Raw genomic sequence first — 22,006 nt, 5'->3', positions numbered from 1 at the left:
AGACTTGCTCATGATTGAATATACGGTAAAGTAGCTTAGCACAAAGGCGACGTTATCTCACAAACCACAGACAGAGAGGGGTCTCCTTCCCACAGCCAGGCCGAGAGAATGAATTCTGACTGGGATCAGCTATCAGCTATCAGCATGCTGGCCTTGTAGTTTTATACAGCGTACAAATATGAGTATTATTGAGAAGAAACTACGACATATAGATTAAGAAAAAAGCAGGTGCCAAAACAATTATCTTGAAAAAAGTCAATTAAATTAATGTCTGCGTGACATAACTAAAAGTAACACAAGTACACAATACTTTTAACATATTTAAGACTTTTTAAGGACAAAAATCATGATATAAATTTTGACCCTGAGTTAATCTGCATGTTGTAATTCAAGAGTTACTTTTATAGAACAACAGAACAGGAAACATATATTTTTTTGGGGGACGTTTCATGTTCTGTTGTTCTTGAAAATGTGCTTAATTTTAAATAAAGCAACTGCGCAGGCAAAGTCCTTCTCCGATCTGTGTATTTAAAGAAAAGTGTTCACATGTAGTCCTTTTGAAAATCTTGTCTGGGACCTGCCGTGGCTGGCGACTCGCTTTACGATCCTGCACAGATAAACCAAGGAAGGCCAAGGAGCCAAGACGGCTTTGGAGAAGATCATCTAATCTAATTTTCTCTCCTCAATAAAAGCCGTAGAATCCACCCCCCCCCCCATCAGAGGGCTGTACCATATGCTGCAGGGTGTACATACAATAACGGCAGCCCCAGTGGACCGGCAGAGGGCTATACTGTCTATCAGCTTTAGATGACACGTTTTGATAGGAGACTGATTTAAGCCTGAGCTACCGCAAGATGACTCGAGTCTCCATCCAATCAAGTGGGTGTGAAGAACACCTGCGGACAGTGGAATAGTCTTTGGGAGGATGATGACCAGCGTCCGTCCACACACAGCCCCGGCATTGCATTAGCTTTTCCACCACAATACGATTTGCACCATGGAGCCCGGATCCGCCTCTGATGTCTCTATGAAGTGTTTGAGGCAATAAGCCGTGCGTTCACCGTGCCACATGTTCACGGCGTGCAATCCTGTTTAAAAATAAGGCTCGCGTGATATATTTTTGTACTCCAGGTTAATTCCCCCGTTGAATGTAATAGAAACTGAAAACACGTGTGGGAACTGATTGATTCATTAAAAGACAAAATTCAATATCAACTTCAACATTGTTTACCTTTTTCTTTGGCTTCCCCTCGGTCCTGGCCCAGCTCCATCACCATACCAACGTGACCTCTGACCCTGTCTGTGGATCCTTGACTTGGTTGTAGATCAGTGCGGCACCAACGGAGCCTATTGGCTGAAAGCTGTCGCTGTGTTGCGGCTGCAGAGGAGTGGGGATTGTGGCGGTGGGGATGCGGTTCAGCTTTGTGAGACGGCAGCTTCCCGGGGTCTGCTACAACTGTCAAACTCAAAACCTCTCCTTGGACTCAAAACACAACTTCGGCTCAAGAAACCACATTCTGGCTCAGAGAAAACTGACATATAGTGAGTTCCTGTGTCTGCAAATCATGAGGTTAGCACAAGCAGCCAGTTAACTTACAGTACAGAACTACAGGAAATAGGTGTTATCAGCTAGCATGTCTTTGTGTACCAGTACCTCTGAAGCTCGGTCATGTTTCTTTCATTACTCAGAGATGCTAGTAGCCAAAGCTTTTTGAATGCTGGGTACAGTTGACACAATCTGTTTTAAGTTCCTGAAAATTACTTATTCAAAAGTGTGTCATGACATTTTTTTCCCTCGCCTTAAAATAGCTTAAAAGTAACTCCAAACCTTCCTTCCTCATTTCGGTCTTTATTTTGGCTGAATGGTGCTCTCTGGCTCCCCACCCCCACAGCTCACCTGCAGCTGAGGAGCCTTTTCCTGCTATTGAGCCCCACCCAAAGGTTGTCAGGATTGGTTCCTTAGGTTTGTGACATCACAAACCCTGACCTGTCTGGTAGATGGCTGCCTGATGGAAAAAAAGGGCCGGACTCACCATCGTCGCTCTGCCTGGGACTTGTCTTTGGATATTTGTGAACAAAATTTCCCTGAGAGATCCAGATCTGCGCCGAGATCTCTTTAACAAACAAATCTCTCGTGGTGATGCCATCCTAGAGGGAGCAATTGTACATAGGAGGAACAAGGCGGCATCTTTTCGAGTTGGACCTCTATAGTTTAGCAGACTTCTCTGAAAGAATGGCCAGTTCTCCCAATGGGAATCACATCACTGGTCTTGCTTCAAGGCTGGGTGTGGTGAGAACTGGGCTTTCAAAAACCTCAGCTTTCCCCAAGGCTGACCTGGGGCAGTTTAACCAGCCATCAAACAAGACATACTCTGAATAGGGGAGAATCGGCCCTATCACATTTTCCACTAGTCCCCAGCTCCCAAGTCAATGATAAAACTTTGTACAGACACTTGCCACCATTTTTTTTAAAGGTGTAGTTGTGGTCAGAACATTTCTAACTGTTTATAACCCAGCATGTGAAAAGAAACATCTGAGTGCTAAATATTTAAAATGTGATCGTTGTGGCAGCAGAACTTTACCAACAAGAATGGGCCATGAAATTCGGATCAATATTACAATTAACTTAGTTTTGTTGCACAGCATTGGTGAATGTTTGTGTGAGTTAAATAAAATAAATGCAATAAACAACAAACATTTCAAATGAACTCATGAATCAGAAATATCCCGTTCATTTCCATGTGGTGTCGAGTGTCTATCATATCTGAGTGACATTCTAAAATGTCCTTTAGAAGTCAGTCATTTCTTCTGACCTCCTGAACACAGGAGGCAAACCATGCAGTGTAAAGGAAGGAAATTAATATGCTAAATACAAATTATAAGTGATCTAGCCATGTAAAGGATGAGAGTACTCATATAACATCTCCAAATTATTTATCACTACAACTGAATGACCTAACCTTGAACCAAATCTGCCTAAAACCCATCACAGTGCCATCGCAGAGTAATAACTTGGAATCAAAAGTGAAATGAGGTGGCTTTTCAACCTGCCCTTTAGCCGACATTTACATTATTTATTCATGTGCTCCAGGACTGTGATGGTCTACATCAGAGGACTTAATTATGTCCAAGGAGGCAGCACTGATCAATCAAAGACCTCACCTACTACCATGAGGACGTAGCACTAGTGCATAACACATCAACATTTCTTAATGAAACATTGAAATCAATTACATACAGGCTGATTGAATCATCTACGTATTCACTCATAATCCTCTAAACAAGTTGGCACAAGAAAGGAATTAAAAGCCTCTATGTAACATTAACCAAATTAATGAGAATCCATGCAGAGAGGAAAAACATTTTTTTTTTAAAAGCTGAGAGAAGCTCGCATTCTAAAAGTATCATGTGTCATTAATAGAAAAAAGGATATGAAAGTATTTGAAAGTGGAAGCATCTTAACATTAAATTTAGAGTTAGAAGTCTGCAAGCAAAAAGTCTTTAATGAATTACACCAGTAATACATTTTTTGGGTGTAATGGATGTATCATCAGTTCGGAGGACCTGAAATATGGTGGATATTTAATTATTTTATTGGCAGTTTGTCCTGTTTGTGTCATAAATATAACATAGTCTGTTCATGCAAGATTTAAAAACAAATAATTATAGGATGAATATACTGTGCTAATTTTTTTTTTACATTTTCCTACTGAATAAATGGTGAATTTGCTGCTCATGGTTTTACATCATGCATCTCAACGTGGAAACCAGCAGTGCCGTGTCATTACATTCCCTTCAAATTAGACCTTCAAGCAAGTGTACGGCACAAGGAAGGGGAAAAAATAGCACAAGGGCAGGTAGTTTAATAAGATGTTTGAAGCACTCATTACACCGTCATCTCGCCGACAGCTTAGAGCAAAGAGAAATAATTAAGGATCTGATCCAGGGTGACCTGCATTCGATGGAACTCTTCAAATGGTTCGGGGGCAGAGAGAGGGCACGTTCCTGCTAATACACTTACAGAGGCTGGAGGGCCGGCAGAAATATCAATTTAGAAAACTGTTCAAAATAACAACGACACAGACCGCGAGGCTCAGGGATTTCAGAATATGACAAGTGCTGCTAGTTAGCAAAAAAGGGAGGAATACAGTTATACGCATTCAGTGTTACAGTATAATGAAGCTTTAGATCCATCTAGCCATTATCTCTACTGGTTATTCTTCAAAGGGCTGCTGTGGGGCTGAAGCCAATCCCAGCTGATATTGGGTGAGAGGCGGGGTACTCCCTGCTTATGGCAAGGCTGACTAATAAAGATGAACAACCAGTCACACTCACAGATGAGTTTCTACCATGTTCAACCTATATATTGTTGTAAAAAAAAAAGACAAAATAAATCAATACCAACACTAGCTTTAGGCCATCAACTCTTTATTTTTTATGACCAAAAAATAATTTTTAACATACAAAGATTTCCACAAAAAAATAAGTTTTATACCAAAAGCATATATTTTTTTAACAAATATTTTCCAGTATTTAAATACCCCCCCGTATTAATAATACAAACAAACATTACAAACTGATGTACCAAAAAGAGCTTTGTACACAAAAGTAAACATGGAAATATGTCCATTGTCCTACTGTCCCTCCCTCTGGCTGGTCCAGAAGGACTTTCCACTTCAGACAGTAGCAAGTCTGTCTGCTTAAGTCGTGCCTGTATGAAGGGACTTAAGAGTGAGGGGCCTTATTGATCGTCTTCTATGAGTGAAGTCCAGGCATTAGTTCCAGCAGGCTGAATAGACAGCTGTCCGTGAGCCACTCTACTGGGCCAACATAGCAGGGCTGAGTGGAGCTGGGATGTGCACTTTTGATTTTGATCTCCCCAACATCACTTCTATTGACCGACGCACTGTCCCGTGCTTTACTTGCTGAGAGAAGCACTTGCTGGGGCCTCGCTGGAAGCCTGGACACAAGCCACCGTTGCATTATCCGAGTTGCTGTTGACAAGCTTGTGATGATGAATCCCTCCATGGTCTGCTGAGACCTAGCCCTAATCACTGCTGTCATCTACTGGCAACTGCCGTATCCACGGACCACGGCAATCACAAGTTGGGTTATCGTGGTACACAGCGCCGAGAATCCTCGTGTTTGTTATCAAGGTGTTTATGTGCGGACTAGGCTCACTGAAGTTAGACCAAAGGTCAATTTATACTGAGAGCAGCCCACTTTTCCATTTGGACTCAAAATCTCACACATTTTTTCAAAGATCAGAAACTTTCCCTGGCAGGCTACCTAGTTTTTTTGAAGTAGTTTTGATTGGATTAGTATTGTCGGTTACATTTTTTCTTTTTTTTTTAATTTAGGCACCAAATTATTATTTTTCATTTTAGGGCGTGATTTTTTTAGGTATACATTTGCAACATTTTCTCCTGCCATTTTGAAAGTTGGATCCCCGACTGGCCAAGCATTCATTAGGACAACATTTACAATAAGCACACGATGGTTTGTATTATTGTGGCCCATTAAGACGGCTTGTGTATGCACGTGGGCTCAACCTTGACCATTAGCATGAGAATGTATCAACACAATTACATTTTTCTATATTTTGCGGCATCCCTGGAGTCTTGACATGTATTATGTGAGGTGGGGCTTACCACTTCTGAGACAAAGAGGAAAACTGTTGATAAATCCTTTGTCTTCCTGGTCCTACAAAGTAGCACCTGTGCGTGAATCCAAAGGAAAAGCACATTGATCCGTTATGATTCACTTTCCTGTCACAAATATCAGAAAGGATTTCACCACAAACTGACCATTTTGTAAATGCAGGGCCTGAGATGAACACAAACTAATGGTACATGCTGCCATCTAGTGGTTACTAGATGGATCACACGTACATATTTGCCTGTAAGTAAACTGTGTATTGCATTACGTACAATTCAATTCTTTAAATTTAATGTGATGCACTTCAAAGAGTCTCATCATCCTACACAGACCAAAGAGACTCTGAGCCCCCCCCGGTACATGGAGACTGCTCTCTCTTAGGTCTCAGCAGCTTGCGGCCTTCCTCGTAGTCATCCTGGTCCACACTGATCAGCAGGCGCACGCCCTCTGTGCCTGCTGCCATCCTCAGTGAGTCTGTGATGAAGACTCCCTTCAGGGCCTCCAGCAGCGCTCCACTCAGGTAGTCCCCCCAGAAGGCCTCCAGATTGTCCAGCTCTGTGAACTTGATGTCGCAGACGATGGAACCCAGGTCTCTGGCGCGCAGCAGCGAACTGGCTTGGCTGAACAACTCGAACTGCCGCTCTAGTGGCTGCCGCTTGTCCGAGGAGACGTTGCCACGGAGTGCAGACTCGTGCTCCAGATACTCGGCCCGGACACGCAGGCGGACATCTGAGAAAGAAGGAGGGAGGAGCAAATAGTGGTGGAAAAAGGGGTGAGGGGTGAAATAATGGAAGGAAAGGTAGAAGGGAGAATGCGAATAATGAGGGCAAGGGAGACATGAAGTGGGTAAAGGGGGAAGAGAGGAAGATGAGGAAAAGGTCGTTGAAAAAGTGAAAAGAAGTGGGTGGTGGAAGTCAAATTGGATAGGCCCAGAGAAACCGAAGGGGAGGGGTCAGGAAGCCAAAACAAAGAGGGTAGAGAAAGAGGAACAAGACAAAATCATAAGAGGAGAGTTAGTTCACATTATCAACATGGGGCATTACATTCAGCAGAGGTTGAACGAGTAGATTGAGAGCAAGGAGTCGGGTCACAGAAAAAGGACACTGTGACCCAACGGGCTCATTAAGACAGGACTGGAAATTGTGCAGCGGAACATGTGAGGTTTTCTTTTGATAAAGGCTCGTCAAAAGAGAATATGCCCTGTTACTCTGTGTCCACACTCTGCAACTGAACCAGTAGTTATTCTTCTTCTGAGGCAATTAAAGTAATAATGTTGTATAAAGAGTTGGCAGCGATCAGAAGAAACTGAGGGGACTACATTTTTATAGTCTGGGGTTTGCATAAATCATGGTGGTAGAGTTCATATGATGAATCAATTTAAATCAACTTGAAACCTTCGGCAAATGTCAGGTGGAAGTTTAGGAAAAGCAAACTTCGCATAGTCAAGCCCTGGCGTGGCTTCTTGTTCCAGCCCAGTGTTAAAACACTGCAGATTCATTCTGATCAACATGTTTAATGCTGACAACTCCTGCAGTTCCGCATCAACAGGATTGGTGGTCATGCAACAGCACAGCGAGAAAGATCAGAGGATACATACTGTGCTGAGCAAGAGCACTGCGGAGACCGGCCCCCATGTCATTATTCCAGAACTTCGAGTGGAAACCGGCTGCTGACGACTTTTGCTGCAACACAAATTCATCTCTCTCGCTGGAACCCCTTCAGTAGAGGTCAACAGTCTCTACTACCAATGACATCCATTTCTCCAGGAACATTCTCATCAAGGTTTCATTGCAAAGCTGTGCAGGAACCTTATTCCGAGCAGCTGCATCTCCCGGGTGAAAAAACTGCTCTCCTTCAACCGTGTGAGAAGGGGCTTGGGTCAAATCTTAATAAGGAAACATTAAATGTGTGTCAGTAAAAAACTTTAAATGTTCAAATAAACAGAAACACAACAGATAGCACAACAAATAGGTCTTTCCTATTCTTCATTCAGATTTCGTCTGGGGCTTTGGGAAATGGCACGGGACACAAGAGGGTTTAAGTTTGGGAAATGCCAACATTAGAAATGCAAATGTTGAATTAAGGCATTGATTTTGCATCTCTTAACATTTGTCGGCGAGCGATAACCAAACACCATTATTTGCATTTGTGCTTCACAAGGTTGTGTTTAGATTACTATGAAAACAGACTGGATCAAAAGGGACGCGTAAGCAATAAGGTTTGACTAATGTAAAATAATATGCAGGATTGGAAACAACATTCATTTGAAAAGCCACTTGCAGGAGATCGTTCAATTTACACACCAGTTTCCACTACTAGATAACATATTTTCTTAAGCGTAAAGGAATTACATTTTACAGCCCTTTATAAAGACATTGTAGTGATTTAAGAAAAATAAATTATATTCATATTTCTATTAAAACGCTTAAAATATATGACCTTTAACTGAAATACTGTTTCTTAAGCTCAGTCCATTGGCAATAACAGAGATTTGATACATTTGGTTATCTCCTCATAACACAGATCCTGATTGTCTTTAGGACTTTAAGAACCTACACCCATTATTCATCCCCCTTTTTTCATGTTTCATTGTTTTACAACATTGATCTACAGTGGCCTGCCGACACACAGAGAATCATGCATAAAAAAAGTATTAGTTATTGGTGATAAATGTTCTTTTGAATTGAAGTAGAAAGAAGTTTTATGGCATAACAAAATTGAAATTGAGAACTATGTCCTCAGTGGCCCTGTTCATAACTGGCACTTACATCCTTCTTAGCTGATCCAATCACAAGCGGACAGCTCTAAGTACAGGTGTGAATGCACCAAGGACGCTTTGAGGCCATGACATCAGATTGGTCAGAAGTCGTCTGGGACGCATATGGCCACGTTCTTTTAGACGAGACGCGAATCTGTCCTGGGGCCACACTGAGACACAAGCGTCTCAACTGACGTCCTCTGCCTGAGCAGGAGTAAGCGCTCGATTGGTTCACAAATCGCACGAGCTGGCCAGGACATCTGAAAATTTAAAATAGCCCAGAGATATTACAAAAGAATCAGATATCTTGGCCAATTTTTTTGCTGGGAACACACCAAGGAATTCCCTCTTCTTTTAATATCCAGCAGACTAGGTCCAGGAAGTGCATTGCAGCCTGCTGCTGATAATAAATACCAATGTACTTGATCCTTGCAAATAGATGAATGGATGTATTCATTTCCAGCAGGGAGGAGCAGGAGAGTGAAGTCTGATCACAAGTGGTCACTTACAACACATTTGGCAACTAATGTCAGGTTCGAACTTATGTACTTGCCAAACGCATGTCAATGCCAGGTATGAACAGGGCCTATTGTTGGAATAATAAAACCACAGCTCACCCCGGGAAACACACTATTCCCATTATGAAGTGCAGCGGTGGCTTCTTCATGCTGTGGATTCATCCCTATAGCAGGCACTTCCATAGCTTGGGAAGAGAGAGGCTAAATTGAATACAGAGAAATCCTTGAGGAAAACCTGCTGCAGTCTGCAAAAGAACTGGGGCTCGCATGCAAGTGCTCAACACGACGACCTCAACTTTGAGCAGGTTCGTGTCACCTGGAACCAGTAATTAAACATCCAACATCCACTGCTCAGGGATTCAAAGTTGTAAAAGAATAAAATTAAAATGTATAAGGGGAGGGATTCAAAATATTTCTTTACTATATATGGTCCCTGCAGGCATATTGTTAAATAAGTGACTTATCTAGGTATAGAATATTGGCAATCACCTTACTTTTATACCCTTCACTAAATTCACTATGGACGCGATGAAATCTGAAGGTTAGGGCAGTTAACATTTCGACCTTTTGAATCATTACACTGTGCGAGGGCTGTGGCTATGGTAAACACCTGCCCTTCAATCAATGAATGCATTTATGGATGGTCCCCGTGTCTTCCTTCCTATTTCATACTGAGCAGGATGGAGGGAGAGATAGTGGTAGTGAGAAGAAGACCATTCAAAACCACAGGAACACAGGGATAGTCATTTCGTTAGGGTTACAGAGCACTTCACGCTTCATCAGACACAGAGAGATCCACTTAGACTGGACATTAGGAAGCACAGCTTTCATTTTCTCACTTTAAACACCGAGCCCGTTTGGCTTCCTCCATCTCACCCCGCCAAAATAAAAAAATAAGTTTAAGTACCCATTTACGAGGAGTCACTTGGAACGGAGAGCTTCAACTCTTTATCGATCCGTTCTTCTGCTGAACGACTGACCGAGAGAGTGGAGTGTTAGGGGAGATTCGAGAGACAGGCGGACAGAACTCTCTTTTCCCCACAGACAAAATTCACCCTCTGTACCAGTTTTGCGTAGCTTGAGCATTTAGTGTTCATTCTCTCCCTCGCCTTGTGTGTAAGGATACTGTTTTTCCTGACACACAGGTTGGTCTGTTTAGAACTGCGAACACAGAAAGGAGAGAAAGAGAGAAAGAGACAAGCACAAGTGGGTTGGATATCTGTCGACTGGGTGTTTTTTTCCAACATCAAGCAGGCATGGAACAGCAGCACTCACTTCTCTCGGTTGTAATGAGGTTTGAGTCAGGGCAATAGTTGATACTGACAAGTTCATCAGCTCAGAAATCCCTTTGCTATAGCTCTACGATATAACAGCAGCGTCTGAGTGGGATGCTTGGGACTGCTCTTACCTTGACCAATCCCGTTACACTCACCAATCCATTATTTAAGCCCTGACAGTAGCATTAATCTTTGATGTGCATTAAACCATCCCATTTAGATCGCACACAACTACGACTGAGCTGAAGTTAAAAACACCTTGTGGGCATTTGTACCGTTGTCAGAATCTGATTGAGACACTTCACTGAAAATGATCCGAGAGATGAATCCTGACAAGTATTTGAAGTCTGTTTAAATGTTGGGGGCCAGCATCGGACTGAACCACCCCATCTATCTCTGCTCCCTCTTGACAAACACACACTCAGGACTCACACAGGGAACAGAGATAAGATACAGCAGGAGCTTCCTTCAGCAAAGCACTGTGGGGTTATTTCTCTCAGAACTGCCTGAGTAAAGGTTACATGGGTTTTTCTTTTAAGCAGCTGTGTATTGGCAGCCATGTTATATTCTCTTAGATGAAATACTGGGCTAGTTCTTCAAAAAGGACTCAATTATTATTAAGTTTAAGTTGAGACTCCAGACATGGCTAATTAAATTTAGGTTTAATTAGCCATTAGGATTTCAGTTGATTAAATCTCTTTTATGAAAATCCCATGAAGAGACAGGATGGCCCCAAAAGGTTTCCTCCCTGCAGTGATAACTGACACTTTCACAAACATGTCCAACATATTTTATATTTTGCCTTATTATAACATAGTTTGCTCATTTCAGGTTCATCATAATTTGGGCTGCAGCTCCTCTTTTCCACAGATGTCTTTAACACTTGGTTTTAGCTCCAGTCTATTTAAGGCCCCCTATTATTAAATCCCAGTCTGCTCTGATTGTGGCCCACACTGTTGTGTTTGGTCAACTGCTTTCACCATGTGGAAATGTTTGCCTCCACTCTCTCTTTATCTGGCTTTGTTAGGAAACTCAAATTTGTCCTCAGCTACATTCTCTACAGCTTTTGACATCATGCAATATTCAAAAAGGTAGAATAGTACGCGGGAAATGTTTGTGGATCATCAGACTCATGTCAGATAAAGTATTTTCTATTTAACCATTTGTAATCCTGTAAAATGAGGCTTACAGGATTACAAATAATCAACTGCTGGACTTTTGACGTGTAGTTGTCAGACAAAGCGAAAACAGCCTTTGGCCAGATTTGTAAACAAGTGTCAGGTGTCTCAGGGTTATTCTCCGCAGAGAAAGTAAAGGAATTTGTCAACTACTTTTGTGACGTAAAAATTTTCCCGATTAGTTTAGTTTTGGTGGGATTAAATTAACGATGAGAGATTTTAGTTTTCTTGCATTTTTGCCTTTTACATCAGCTGAAGATTTCTTGGAAACTACTGCTATGTATAGTCACAAGCACATCACTCATCCTGAATAACTAAGAGGGGCTGTCTTCATTGTTAGATGATTTTTTTCCTTTAAAAATTTAGAATCACAATGTCTTCGTTATTATAAGTATTTCTGACCAAAAGCCAACGATGGAAGTAAAAAACAAAACAATTGATAACGTTGATATGAATGACTTGAGCAAACTTCACACAAAGAGCAACTGGTGTTAGTGGTATTTTAATTGAAGCTTATTTTGCTAGGAGAAACTACCATTGGCCGATTAGGGCAGGCAATGGTTGACATGTGGAACAGGACATTGATAATTGATCACAAAGTGCAGCTTTCCAGTTAGATCGTTTTGAACAAATACTTAGAGTGTTTTTTCAGGAAGATGTGCGAGGTTGGGTGGTTGGCTCTTGTGACAACTTTGTATCAAGCTTGACTTTAAAGCCGAGCAGCTTCTTAGAGACGACCTACCAGTCCACACTCTGAACAGCTGGTAAGATGGAGGTGGAGAAACAGGCAAAATGTCCCCAATGTTGATGTTACAGTTAAGGAGATATTGAAAATCTAAACATAAAGAGCATGACGGTGAAAAAGAAAAATGCCTGTCAAATGAAAGGGAAGTGCAAGGTAATTTATATTTCACATTTTATGTCTGCATCCAACAGTTGAGACCATTCAATTTGTATGTTTTTTTGAGATTTAAAGTCAGGATCTGTTGACTTCCTGGTGCCATGAGACAAGAAGAAGTTGAGTTGGCAGACGGAAAGTGCTGACATGACAAGTTGACTGTGAATTCAACAAGTAACTACTGCAGTTCTGGCTTATGTAGTACCGACAGATTTAAATCTCAAGCAATACCACCACATCATAGACATGTCCAGTATTTACATTTGGGTTCTAATGCTGTCAAGATTTTCCAGCTAAGTGCGTAACTGTCATTGACTCTGTTACTCCCGGGCAACTCCCTCCACTGTCTATTTGTCAGGTAACAACAGTGTTGGTGTGGCTGGTCTATTCCCAGCTTCTATTTAGGGCCAATGCTCTTTTGTTAAACAGTATGACGTATTCTTAAGTGTGTAAGATACATCAAACTTTGTCCCTGTTCTTCACACTTTTCTTTCTTAACAACAGAATCTTTGCTCCATTACGCAAAGAGTTAAAAGACTCTGGACTCAGTGTTCAAGCTTTCTGTGCCTAAAGATTCTTTGGGATGATTGTTCAAAAAAATATCGAAAACTAGGCTTATCATGGCATCTCCTTCACCTCAAGCTGAGAGTCCGAAGACAAACGACATCAGAATTGTAGGAGACATAACAGGAAATATGTTGATGCTGCAGGCGATGTTAGTGGATTGAATATGATATTGAAACTTATAAAGTTAATAAAAAAGGGGAAATTATCTGTTACAGAAAATGGGGGCGGGTGATGGAGCTGAAGGCTAGACAGGAAAAGCTTAACAAGACCGGTTAAGAAAGCAGGAAGTGCTCTTACCACAGGACGCTTTGAATGGTGGTGGCTGTGGAGGCAGCGGCTGCCCCTGTCTGCTTGTCCTCCTTGGCTTACGGCTCCAGCCATTTCCCCTTTTCTTCCTCCTCCTGCGATTGGGTAACCCAGGCATAGGAGGGTAATTATCTGACAGAGCAGGAATGGAATTAGTGGAATTAGGACAATGAGCGCGGAAAGGAGATCTTTGTGTTGGTGCTGACATTTTACTTTGTTTACTTCGTTGATATCAGATCAAAACATCCTTTGCTGAAAACATCTATAGGCACCAAAACTACACTCGTTCTCTAACTGAGCCTATCATACTTTTGAACCGCATTAGGTGTACGGTAAAAAATGTCCAATGTAAAGAATAATTATCTGTAGTTTTGGAACAGTCCGCCTCCATGACAAACATGTTTGCCCTCACACTGCAGCCTATACTTCTGGACAGAAAGATACAACACAATAAGTGCGCTTACCAGTTCTCAATTGCTGTGTGAAATAAGGAAGAGGTATTTCTGTCTGTCTACAGCTGTGACGCATTCCAGAGACGCACATCGACTCTCTGTTTTCTGTTCCATATCGCTGTCTACTTCTCTCTGGAGACACTGTAACACAAAAACTATAGATAAGTATCATGAGCATAGAAGTAGGAAGGAATTATGCAATGATTGATAAAACTCTAACATGTCATTATAGTGGAAGGCAGCAGATGTTGCATTCAACATAAATCTCAAATTCTGCTAAGAAGCACTTCTGAGATTCATCCTCACCTGTCCTCCTTTTCTTGTGGGACACTAAGGGCAGCAGATCATGACGGGTGAGGACTCTCAGTAGCTGCAGTAGTGGCTCCAAGTTGCCATCACTAAGGTATCCCCGCCGCTCTAGCTCTAGCAACAGCTCGAGGCCACTCTTGGGTTTATGTGAGACCTCCATGGGGTGATGGGGGGCCTGAGGCTTTACACGGCCCCAGGCCTTCAGCAGCTCAGGACTCGGGGACACTCCTGGTTCATCTGGCTCGTCCTCACGGGGCTCGACCGTCCAGCCTGCTGGATTGAGAGGGTGCGGTGTGGAATAGGCTTCATCCAGAAGGAATGACAGCACCTCTATGTCCGTCTCTGTCAGCTGAGAACCGACTATTTCAATAACCTCATGTAGAGACAGCATCCCATAGTAGTTCAGACACTCTGTTTCATCCCAGTACATTGAGTCCCTGAAAGGGTACTGGTGCTGGTGGACTGCATCCATGATGGAGATCTGTCTGTGGCCTCTCTCTACCCTCCCACCTGTGACTGGTCAGAAATAGATACAACAACCAAATATTACATCGGTAAACATGTAAAGGTCCAACTGTGTAACTTTTCAGTTTGGAAGTAACACCACATGGATCAAGTATTCTTTAGCTTTGCCCACTGAGAATCACCAAGTACTTTTACCTGTAATACTTCAAGTCTATTTAAAAACAAGCACTTGCTTACTTTTACTCATTAAACAAGTTAATGAGCTGCTTTTACTTGAGTATTTTTTTATTCAGAGAGCTTCCTCCAACACTGATGAACTTCTGTCGTATTGATCTTAACAGAAATTATACTGAGAAAACGATTGTTGTATTTCGCTGCACTCCACAGCAGTGTGGGCAGGTTTGCTTTTACATTTGAAACACTGCATTCATATACAAGTTAAATAGGTCGGACTTCCACTTCCTGCCATGTTCTCTGTTTGTTTCCCCTGTTTTCCATGCATGTACTAACTTTTGTGAAGCAGACGTACTTTTTGCAAAGACTTAAAAGCAGATGTTTGGACGAGAGGCGAACAAAAGCTACGTTCGTGGTAAACTACTCTGAGCCAAACAAACAGCTGTCTGCGCTGTAGCATGGAGCTAACGTGTTTCTCCCGTGTTTTCTCCTGTCCTGTTTGTGCAGAGCTCAGCACTCCTACCTCGAGTCGCCGTCAGTTCGATGCTGTGACCGAACTCCCCGAGCGGATCTGAGGCAGCTGTGTGCTCGTCCTCTGTGGAACTGGAGCGACCGGAAGCAAACTGGGAGGGAGACAGCGGGACTCGAGCTCGTTCCTCAGCAGCAGCCGGTGGAGCAAATTACCCCTTTGACACGTTACGTAATCAGTCACGTTCCTGTGAGGAAAAAAAAACATAACAACAACAACACGCCTCAGGACAAAAAAAACATCACTTCATAAGATTTCGAGATAAAAACACAAACTTACAATAACAAGTAGTACCACGATAAGTTTGGAATATGAGGTCAAAATACGTATAAATAACTAATGTTCAGAATTAGCAGAATTCTGTCATTACGGATATTAACGGAACCTTTCCTTCTGGATACTAATAATGGTGTTTGCTTGCTCGTGACGAGGCTTGGTAAACAAACACGGCCTGAGTTGCGTCCACGCTGACGCCAAAGCAAAGTGTGATAAAACTCGAACCACACAACTTGGTAGAAGGAAGCTTCATGGATCATCTGTTGAGCCGAATAGTGAATGAATCTGGAATCTTCTCTCAAAAAATATCCCCCCCCCCCCCCCCCCATGGGGCTATTCTCTAACGATAGGTTTCATCCAGTATCTAAAAGCCAAAAATATAAATGTAACTTTTAAGTAAGGCTGTCAAATATATGTTGAAAATATTTTCTCTGAAGTGTTTACCAAAGGCATCATAAAATGTTCATAATGAAAGCCATCTGCTGAAGTAGCCTAGTGGGTAAAGCGTTCTGTCTCTAAAAAGACTGGCCCGGGTTCGAATCCCACTCAGTCCCATTTTCAAGCTGGCAATATGTTCAACTCTTAATATTGGCAGGACTTCTCCTAATAATTGCAAAATATCTTACACTATTAATTTAAATTAATTAAATATAAAACAGGGAAATTTAATTTAAAAAAAAAAAAAAAAAAAAAAAAACTGCGCGCGCAATGGGCTTCTGCGCAGAATGTGCGCAATGGGCTTCTGCGCAGGTTGTGCGCAGTAGGCTTCTGCGCAGGATCTGCGCAATGGGTTTCTGCGCAGAATGTGCGCAGTAGGCTTCTGCGCAGAATGTGCGCAGTAGGCTTCTGCGCAGAATGTGCGCAGTGGCCTTATGCGCAGAATGTGCGCAGTAGGCTTCTGCGCAGGATCTGCGCAATGGGTTTCTGCGCAGAATGTGCGCAGTAGGCTTCTGCGCAGAATGTGCGCAGTGGCCTTCTGCGCAGAATGTGCGCAGTAGGCTTCTGCGCAGAATGTGCGCAGTAGGCTTCTGCGCAGGATCTGCGCAATGGGTTTCTGCGCAGAATGTGCGCAGTGGCCTTCTGCGCAGAATGTGCGCAGTAGGCTTCTGCGCAGGATGTGCGCGCGCAGGTCCCCCCCCCCATTTCATTTAATTTGAAAAAATATATATTTAATATAATAAAAAAAATTTATATTTCATTTTATATTTAAATTTTTTATATAACATTTCATCATCATTATTTCTCCGCGCTGGTTCAGGGGTAAATGATGCTGGTCTTCACAGGTGACTGACTTACGCAAAGCCTGTGTCCGCCACCCCCCCACAGGAGATAATGTGTGTGTGGCCGCGGCGCTTCCTGGTTCTTCCCGGCACTACGCTGTCGGTGCGAACAGCCCAAGTATTTAACATGGGCGAGGAAAGAAGGCGGACCGCTTCCTTTCCAAGGTTAGAGGATGACGTTAATGTATTGTTTTACATTGCATGTGTCACGTCATGATAAATCAGTCTCCTGTGTCGCCTGTACCAGGAGCCGCCCCTGTCACTGGTTATCTTGGCTCGCTGTCTGGCTGGTAACCAGCCGTCCGGACCGCTCCGTGAAGAAGGAGGAGGAGATGTTTCTTTACTTGGAATGCGGCCACTTCATTTCTCGGATATACAGCAGAAGCAACACTCGCCTCCCCTGTAGGTGCTCTGTCACTTCTCCTTACAAACACACTTTTAGCGTATTTTCCCACAATGCCTAGGTGCACTACGTCACACACTACAAACTTTCCTTAAAGGGGCAGGCCATACCTGCAACACAACAGCTCTTGGTCTCATATACAGGTGGCAAGAGAAAGCAGAGACGCAGACTCAGCAACTACATCCGAGATCTGATGCACCTTATTATTATCTATTATTATTATTTACACACTGTCTGATAAAGATTCAGTAAAGGCAAGGGGTAGTGATGGATAAGGTTTTCTTTAACAAGTTAAGTCTTTCATTCTAACTTTCCACCTTAAAACTATGAAATTAACTTTTCATGTTTACTTGTATGAACTGAACTTTGAACTAGTTCACGAGAGGTGTAAACTTGCACAACACTGCGCTTCTCACGGATCATCTTCTGTGTTTGTTGACGTTGAGCTGGAAACTCCCACAGCTGCCAAACACCAGCACGAGGAGGGAAACGGGCCAATCTGCCGGGGGACAAGAGGGGGACCGGGGGGGGGGGGGTGACGAGAGGGGGTTGGTGAGCGCTGCAGTGCTGTGCACTACAGGCTGAGGAGAGGAGCCAGGAGTATTTGAACTGTCCCAGGTCAGGACAATTCTGCTCTGTTGTCCCAGTATTCACTTCACACTGACGACTTTACTCACAACTGAAATATGGAAAAGAAAATGTCAAATAAAATAATAGGACGCACAACTTGTTGCTGAATTATTACTTACTTAAGAACTGTTAGACAAGAGCTTGTGAGGAATAACCATGGATAAAGTGAATGGGAATACGTGGTGTGATGTTCAATTTACTTTGAATTGTTTCCTGTTGTTAGCCTACATCTTTTTTAAAAGGCAAAGTCCCTTGTTACTGTTTATTTGAAAGTGCTTTACAAATAAAGCTATCTATCATTATCATTATTACAATAAACAATAAAAGCAACAACAATAATAATATTGATATCAAAAGAAATTTGAGTTGCATGTACTTCCGGTTCTGAACCTTAATATTCTTTAAAAGAGAAACAGTAACAGTTCAAATTCAAAGTTAAAAGTGACAGTTTTATAAATTCCTCATATGTTGTCTTATGTAATGAATACCTTGCAAAGTAACCAAAATAGTTAAATGGATGTACTGCAGTAAAAATTATGTATAAATGTAAATGGTAATACTCCATAACTGTTTTTAAACCTCAAAGATGCTTTGGCAGCAGACAGAGCAGCCCAGCAGAGGTCGGTAGTTCTCTGAGCAGTCGGTAGGTGGCGGTGTTTTGCATCCAGACAGCAGGAAGTAAAACAACATCCACATCACATCCGTGAAGCAGGAGAGAAACAGGAGCTTTACACGATCCCGTCAAACTTCTACTGTGAGTACTTAGTATTTAAATAAACAGGTTTACCCTCGAGGACACATTTCATCTGCTCTCGGTTCGTCTCAGTCACAGGTTTAAAACCATTTAAACCTGCCGCAGCCTGAAGGAGACACAGCGTTAGCAGTGAAGCTAACAACAATGTTTTTGAACAAGCAGCAAAGTTGCTATTGTAACAACTCAGCTACTCGGTTTTCTGATCTATAACAGGACGTAGTGAGTTAATTCTGAAACGTTGTCAGAGTTGATCAACACGTGAATTTCAAATGGTCGTTTGTTGACATCAGTTTCCTAAATATCCGGCTTGTTCAGTGATGTGGCAGCGACCCAGCCCTGGATTTTCCACGACTCAAATAGTGTACTGCAGCTAAAAGCTAAGCTAACTGTGTCTCCTAGTGTTGTGTGAGTAGCACTGATGTAAACTGTGAAGAACCAGGTGGTTAATACTTTTATCGAGTTAGCTGTTTCTCCCTAACCCTTTATACAGCAGCTCATTTGAACAAACATACACAATGCAGTGTTCGTACTGTCTTCAAGTAACTGATAGATGAGTTAGTCTATCGTGAAATATCCCAACTATTAAACATCACAGGATACAAGCAGCTAAAGGGAGGTTTGTATTTCGCTTTTCAAAATCTTACCACACGATGAAAATAAATACATTTTAAATGGAAATATAATTTACAAAGCTATCATCCCTTCACTGTTTTAAAGCTTTACCTTATCTGGTATTTAGTAGACACTGTGATTGATGGATTTATCTCAATCAATATGTGTGTGGGGGGGGGGGAGTGATACCTGAGTTTTGATACTATAACAGAATTATGCTTCATAATTTCTTACTTAGCTTTGTGTGAACATTTGTACAAAATTTGTTTATTCCCAAAACCATCCCGGGCTATAATAATTTGGCACTAGCAGCATACAGTCCTAGTCCTGTGGAGAAATGCTAACCCCCCAATGTGCTCATAAATAATTGTCTACATTTGTGTGATGTATTATTCACTTATTATTGCTTTGTGGCGGTAAGTCTTCAGATGCCATCGGGAGCGCCAAAGGGGGAGAACTGTCAGGTCGATATGGACAGCAAAGCCGGCGATCTGTTCGGTGGCGTAGAAATGTTTGGTTCTGAAGACGCTCATCCAACTGGCAAAGGTGGAGCCGGAATAATGTCAAAGTAGGGGCTCATATTTTTTATTTCCACAGTTATTTTGTCATGTAGTAGTAATAATAATGCTGTTATCAAGAGGGTTTTGATTCTATGCTGCTCACATGTTCCCCCTTATTGCTGATGGAAAAACAATGAAGGAGCTGCCACTGGAATTTATTTATCTACAACGCAGACATTTTGTAATAGTCCATCTTCGACAGATACCTAGTTACTGCATGCAAAGGAATTTACTGATACTTCTAGTTTCTAGTTAATAACACAATTGATTATAAGCAACATGATCCTGTATGTTTCTGAAATTCCAAATGCTTCCCTATGACCTCACTCATTTGTGGCTCACTTCACAGGCTCTGGCTCCCTAAAGGCCTCTCAGTCACTTCGGCTAAAGAGTGGATCGACAAGCGTCGGGTGTCCATTCGACCCTGGTCCGGCTTCGTGGACCAACGCAAGTTTTCGAAACCCCGCAACTTTGGCGAGCTGTGTCAGAGAGTGGTGAAAAATGTGGAAACATTCAACAGCAACTACACCTTCATCTTCCTGGGTCTCATCCTCTACTGCATGTGAGGCCAAAACAAGTTTGTGCTGTTCTGTCAGTGGGAACATTTTCACCTGCTGCTGCCCAACTCTTACTCAGCTTCTGCTTCACATACACAACGGAGCTTTCTTGAACATGTTTGCAGGGTTTTCATAGGTTTATATTAGCAGTGGGTGTATTCATGTAAAGGAAACAGGGCCATCAGCAAATAATCATCAGCAAATAATCTAATTTAAGATCTAAAACTACTGCTGAAATGAACACGAGACTGATCAGCCTGTCTATGATTCCTCTCCTCAGTATCAGCTCTCCCATGCTACTGATTGCCTTGGCTGTGTTTGTTGGTGCCTTCTACATAATCCACCTCAAGTCCCAGGAGTCAAAACTGGTTATCCTCGGTAAGTTGAATTGCCTCAAAATAGTTTTCAGTCAATTTACCAGATCTGCACGAGACATCAGATGAACACTTCTAATCTTTGACATGAGTTAAATCTAGGAATGATCTCATCCACCAGGCAAAGTGCTGACTGTCCCTCACCAGATGGGTCTGGCTGGAGCTGTGTCTCTACCTGTGTTCTGGTTGGCTGGAGCTGGAGCCGCAGTCTTTTGGATTCTGGGTGAGTCAAACAGCATCGTTTGTCATTTTGTTATTCATTGCAAACATGAAGCAATATTATATTTGCAGAGTTTGTCTGGGAACGAATGTGTTTGTGTGATATTAATTATCAAATACATGGATTCTGCAGTTGCATCCAGTGAAAATCTCTGTCATACTCCCTGTATAAAAGGAAAAAACCTCCCTTCTCGTTGTTCTTCGCCTTCACATTCTCCTTTTTCACGTCTCCTCTCAGGAGCGACGCTGTTTGTGATTGGCTCCCACGCTGCGTTCCGTGAGCTGGAGCCATCTGACATGGAAGAGCTCTTGATGGAGCCGGTGTGAGGAGCAGGCTGAGCTCTCAGGAGGAGCAGGTCAACGATCAGTCTATACTTTGACCTTGGAATCGTTGAAGCTGAGAAGGAAAACTACTCGTAGATCTGTGTATCCTGTATTCCCTGTATTTCCTTGCCTCTAAAATAGTTGTTACAGACTGTATAGCTTTTTTCAAACTCATTCATACACATCTGTCAATCTGCACTAAGAATTAAATTGTGGTCGGGTATTTAAGCACAATATCATGCAGACTCTATGCCTTTCTCTGTATATGTTTAAACCTCGGGGGCCTCTGGTTTTTGTCACAAAGCCTTTGGCTCCTTGTACCGTTGCATATGCAGAGACATATCTTTATTTATCTCTTTGCTGTACTCTCTTCTGTAGATGTCATGGGAATTTTTTTTGTTTTTTTTCTTCTGTAAAGATAATTCACATGCGATTGTCACAGTTCTGCTAAAAATATAATTTTCCAAAGACAAAGTGCCATTTAAAGCTTTAAAATCCATCTCTTGGAATGAGCATGTACAAAAAAGCTAAATGTTTTATTCAAGTGATTTAAAAATGATATAAAATGGTGTCGGCTGCTTAACAAAGGTTAATGAGACAAAATCTTAAAGGTCAGTAATGGTGTTTAATTTGGTACTAACTCTGCTCACAACATTCAGATCTGAAGGTCATTTCCTCAAATGTACATCAACAATTCCTCAAACCTGAAATATTTCTCTTTTTTAAAATCAATCATTCACTTGTTTACATTTCAGTGAAAGTGTTTTTGTATTTAAATTACATTTTGGAAGTGCAATAAACCCCTAATGTAAAGGAACCTCATTGTTTCTGCATCTTCTTAATCCTGGTACAGCTTCAGTCCAAACTACAGTGGACTCGTGTTTTCGGCAGGAGCTGCATTGAACTCAGTGGCCCTCTGCACTTAGTT

The 22,006-nt window shown here is 42.1% G+C and overlaps 2 protein-coding genes across 3 annotated transcripts; one reads left to right on the top strand and one right to left on the bottom strand.

The window, feature by feature from the left end:
- Window positions 1–4,424: 4,424 nt before the first annotated feature.
- Window positions 4,425–15,261, bottom strand: dedd1 (death effector domain-containing 1). The gene is made up of 5 exons (XM_062400014.1): window positions 15,084–15,261; window positions 13,919–14,437; window positions 13,625–13,753; window positions 13,152–13,292; window positions 4,425–6,387 (listed from the first exon to the last, which is right to left on the bottom strand). Exons 2-5 carry the CDS (start codon window positions 14,391–14,393, stop codon window positions 5,981–5,983), a joined length of 1,152 nt encoding a protein of 383 aa, XP_062255998.1. The 5' UTR covers window positions 14,394–14,437; window positions 15,084–15,261; the 3' UTR covers window positions 4,425–5,980.
- Window positions 15,262–18,308: 3,047 nt separating this feature from the next.
- rabac1 (Rab acceptor 1 (prenylated)) lies at window positions 18,309–21,895 on the top strand. Of its 2 annotated transcripts, none has more exons than XM_062400066.1 (6): window positions 18,309–18,432; window positions 19,466–19,612; window positions 19,954–20,166; window positions 20,442–20,539; window positions 20,657–20,758; window positions 20,993–21,895. In XM_062400066.1, the coding sequence occupies exons 2-6, from the start codon at window positions 19,473–19,475 to the stop codon at window positions 21,079–21,081; spliced, it is 642 nt and encodes a 213-aa protein (XP_062256050.1). In that variant the 5' UTR covers window positions 18,309–18,432; window positions 19,466–19,472; the 3' UTR covers window positions 21,082–21,895. The 2 variants fall into 2 exon arrangements, with proteins under 2 accessions (XP_062256050.1, XP_062256049.1); XM_062400065.1 differs by having other exon boundaries at window positions 18,357–18,432; window positions 19,473–19,612.
- The last annotated feature ends 111 nt before the right edge of the window (window positions 21,896–22,006 follow it).

This window comes from Platichthys flesus, chromosome 11 (assembly GCF_949316205.1).
Source record: "Platichthys flesus chromosome 11, fPlaFle2.1, whole genome shotgun sequence".
Lineage (NCBI taxonomy): Eukaryota > Metazoa > Chordata > Actinopteri > Pleuronectiformes > Pleuronectidae > Platichthys > Platichthys flesus.
Note: the sequence above shows the minus strand (reverse complement) of the source record. Positions and strands in the feature narration are given on the sequence as shown.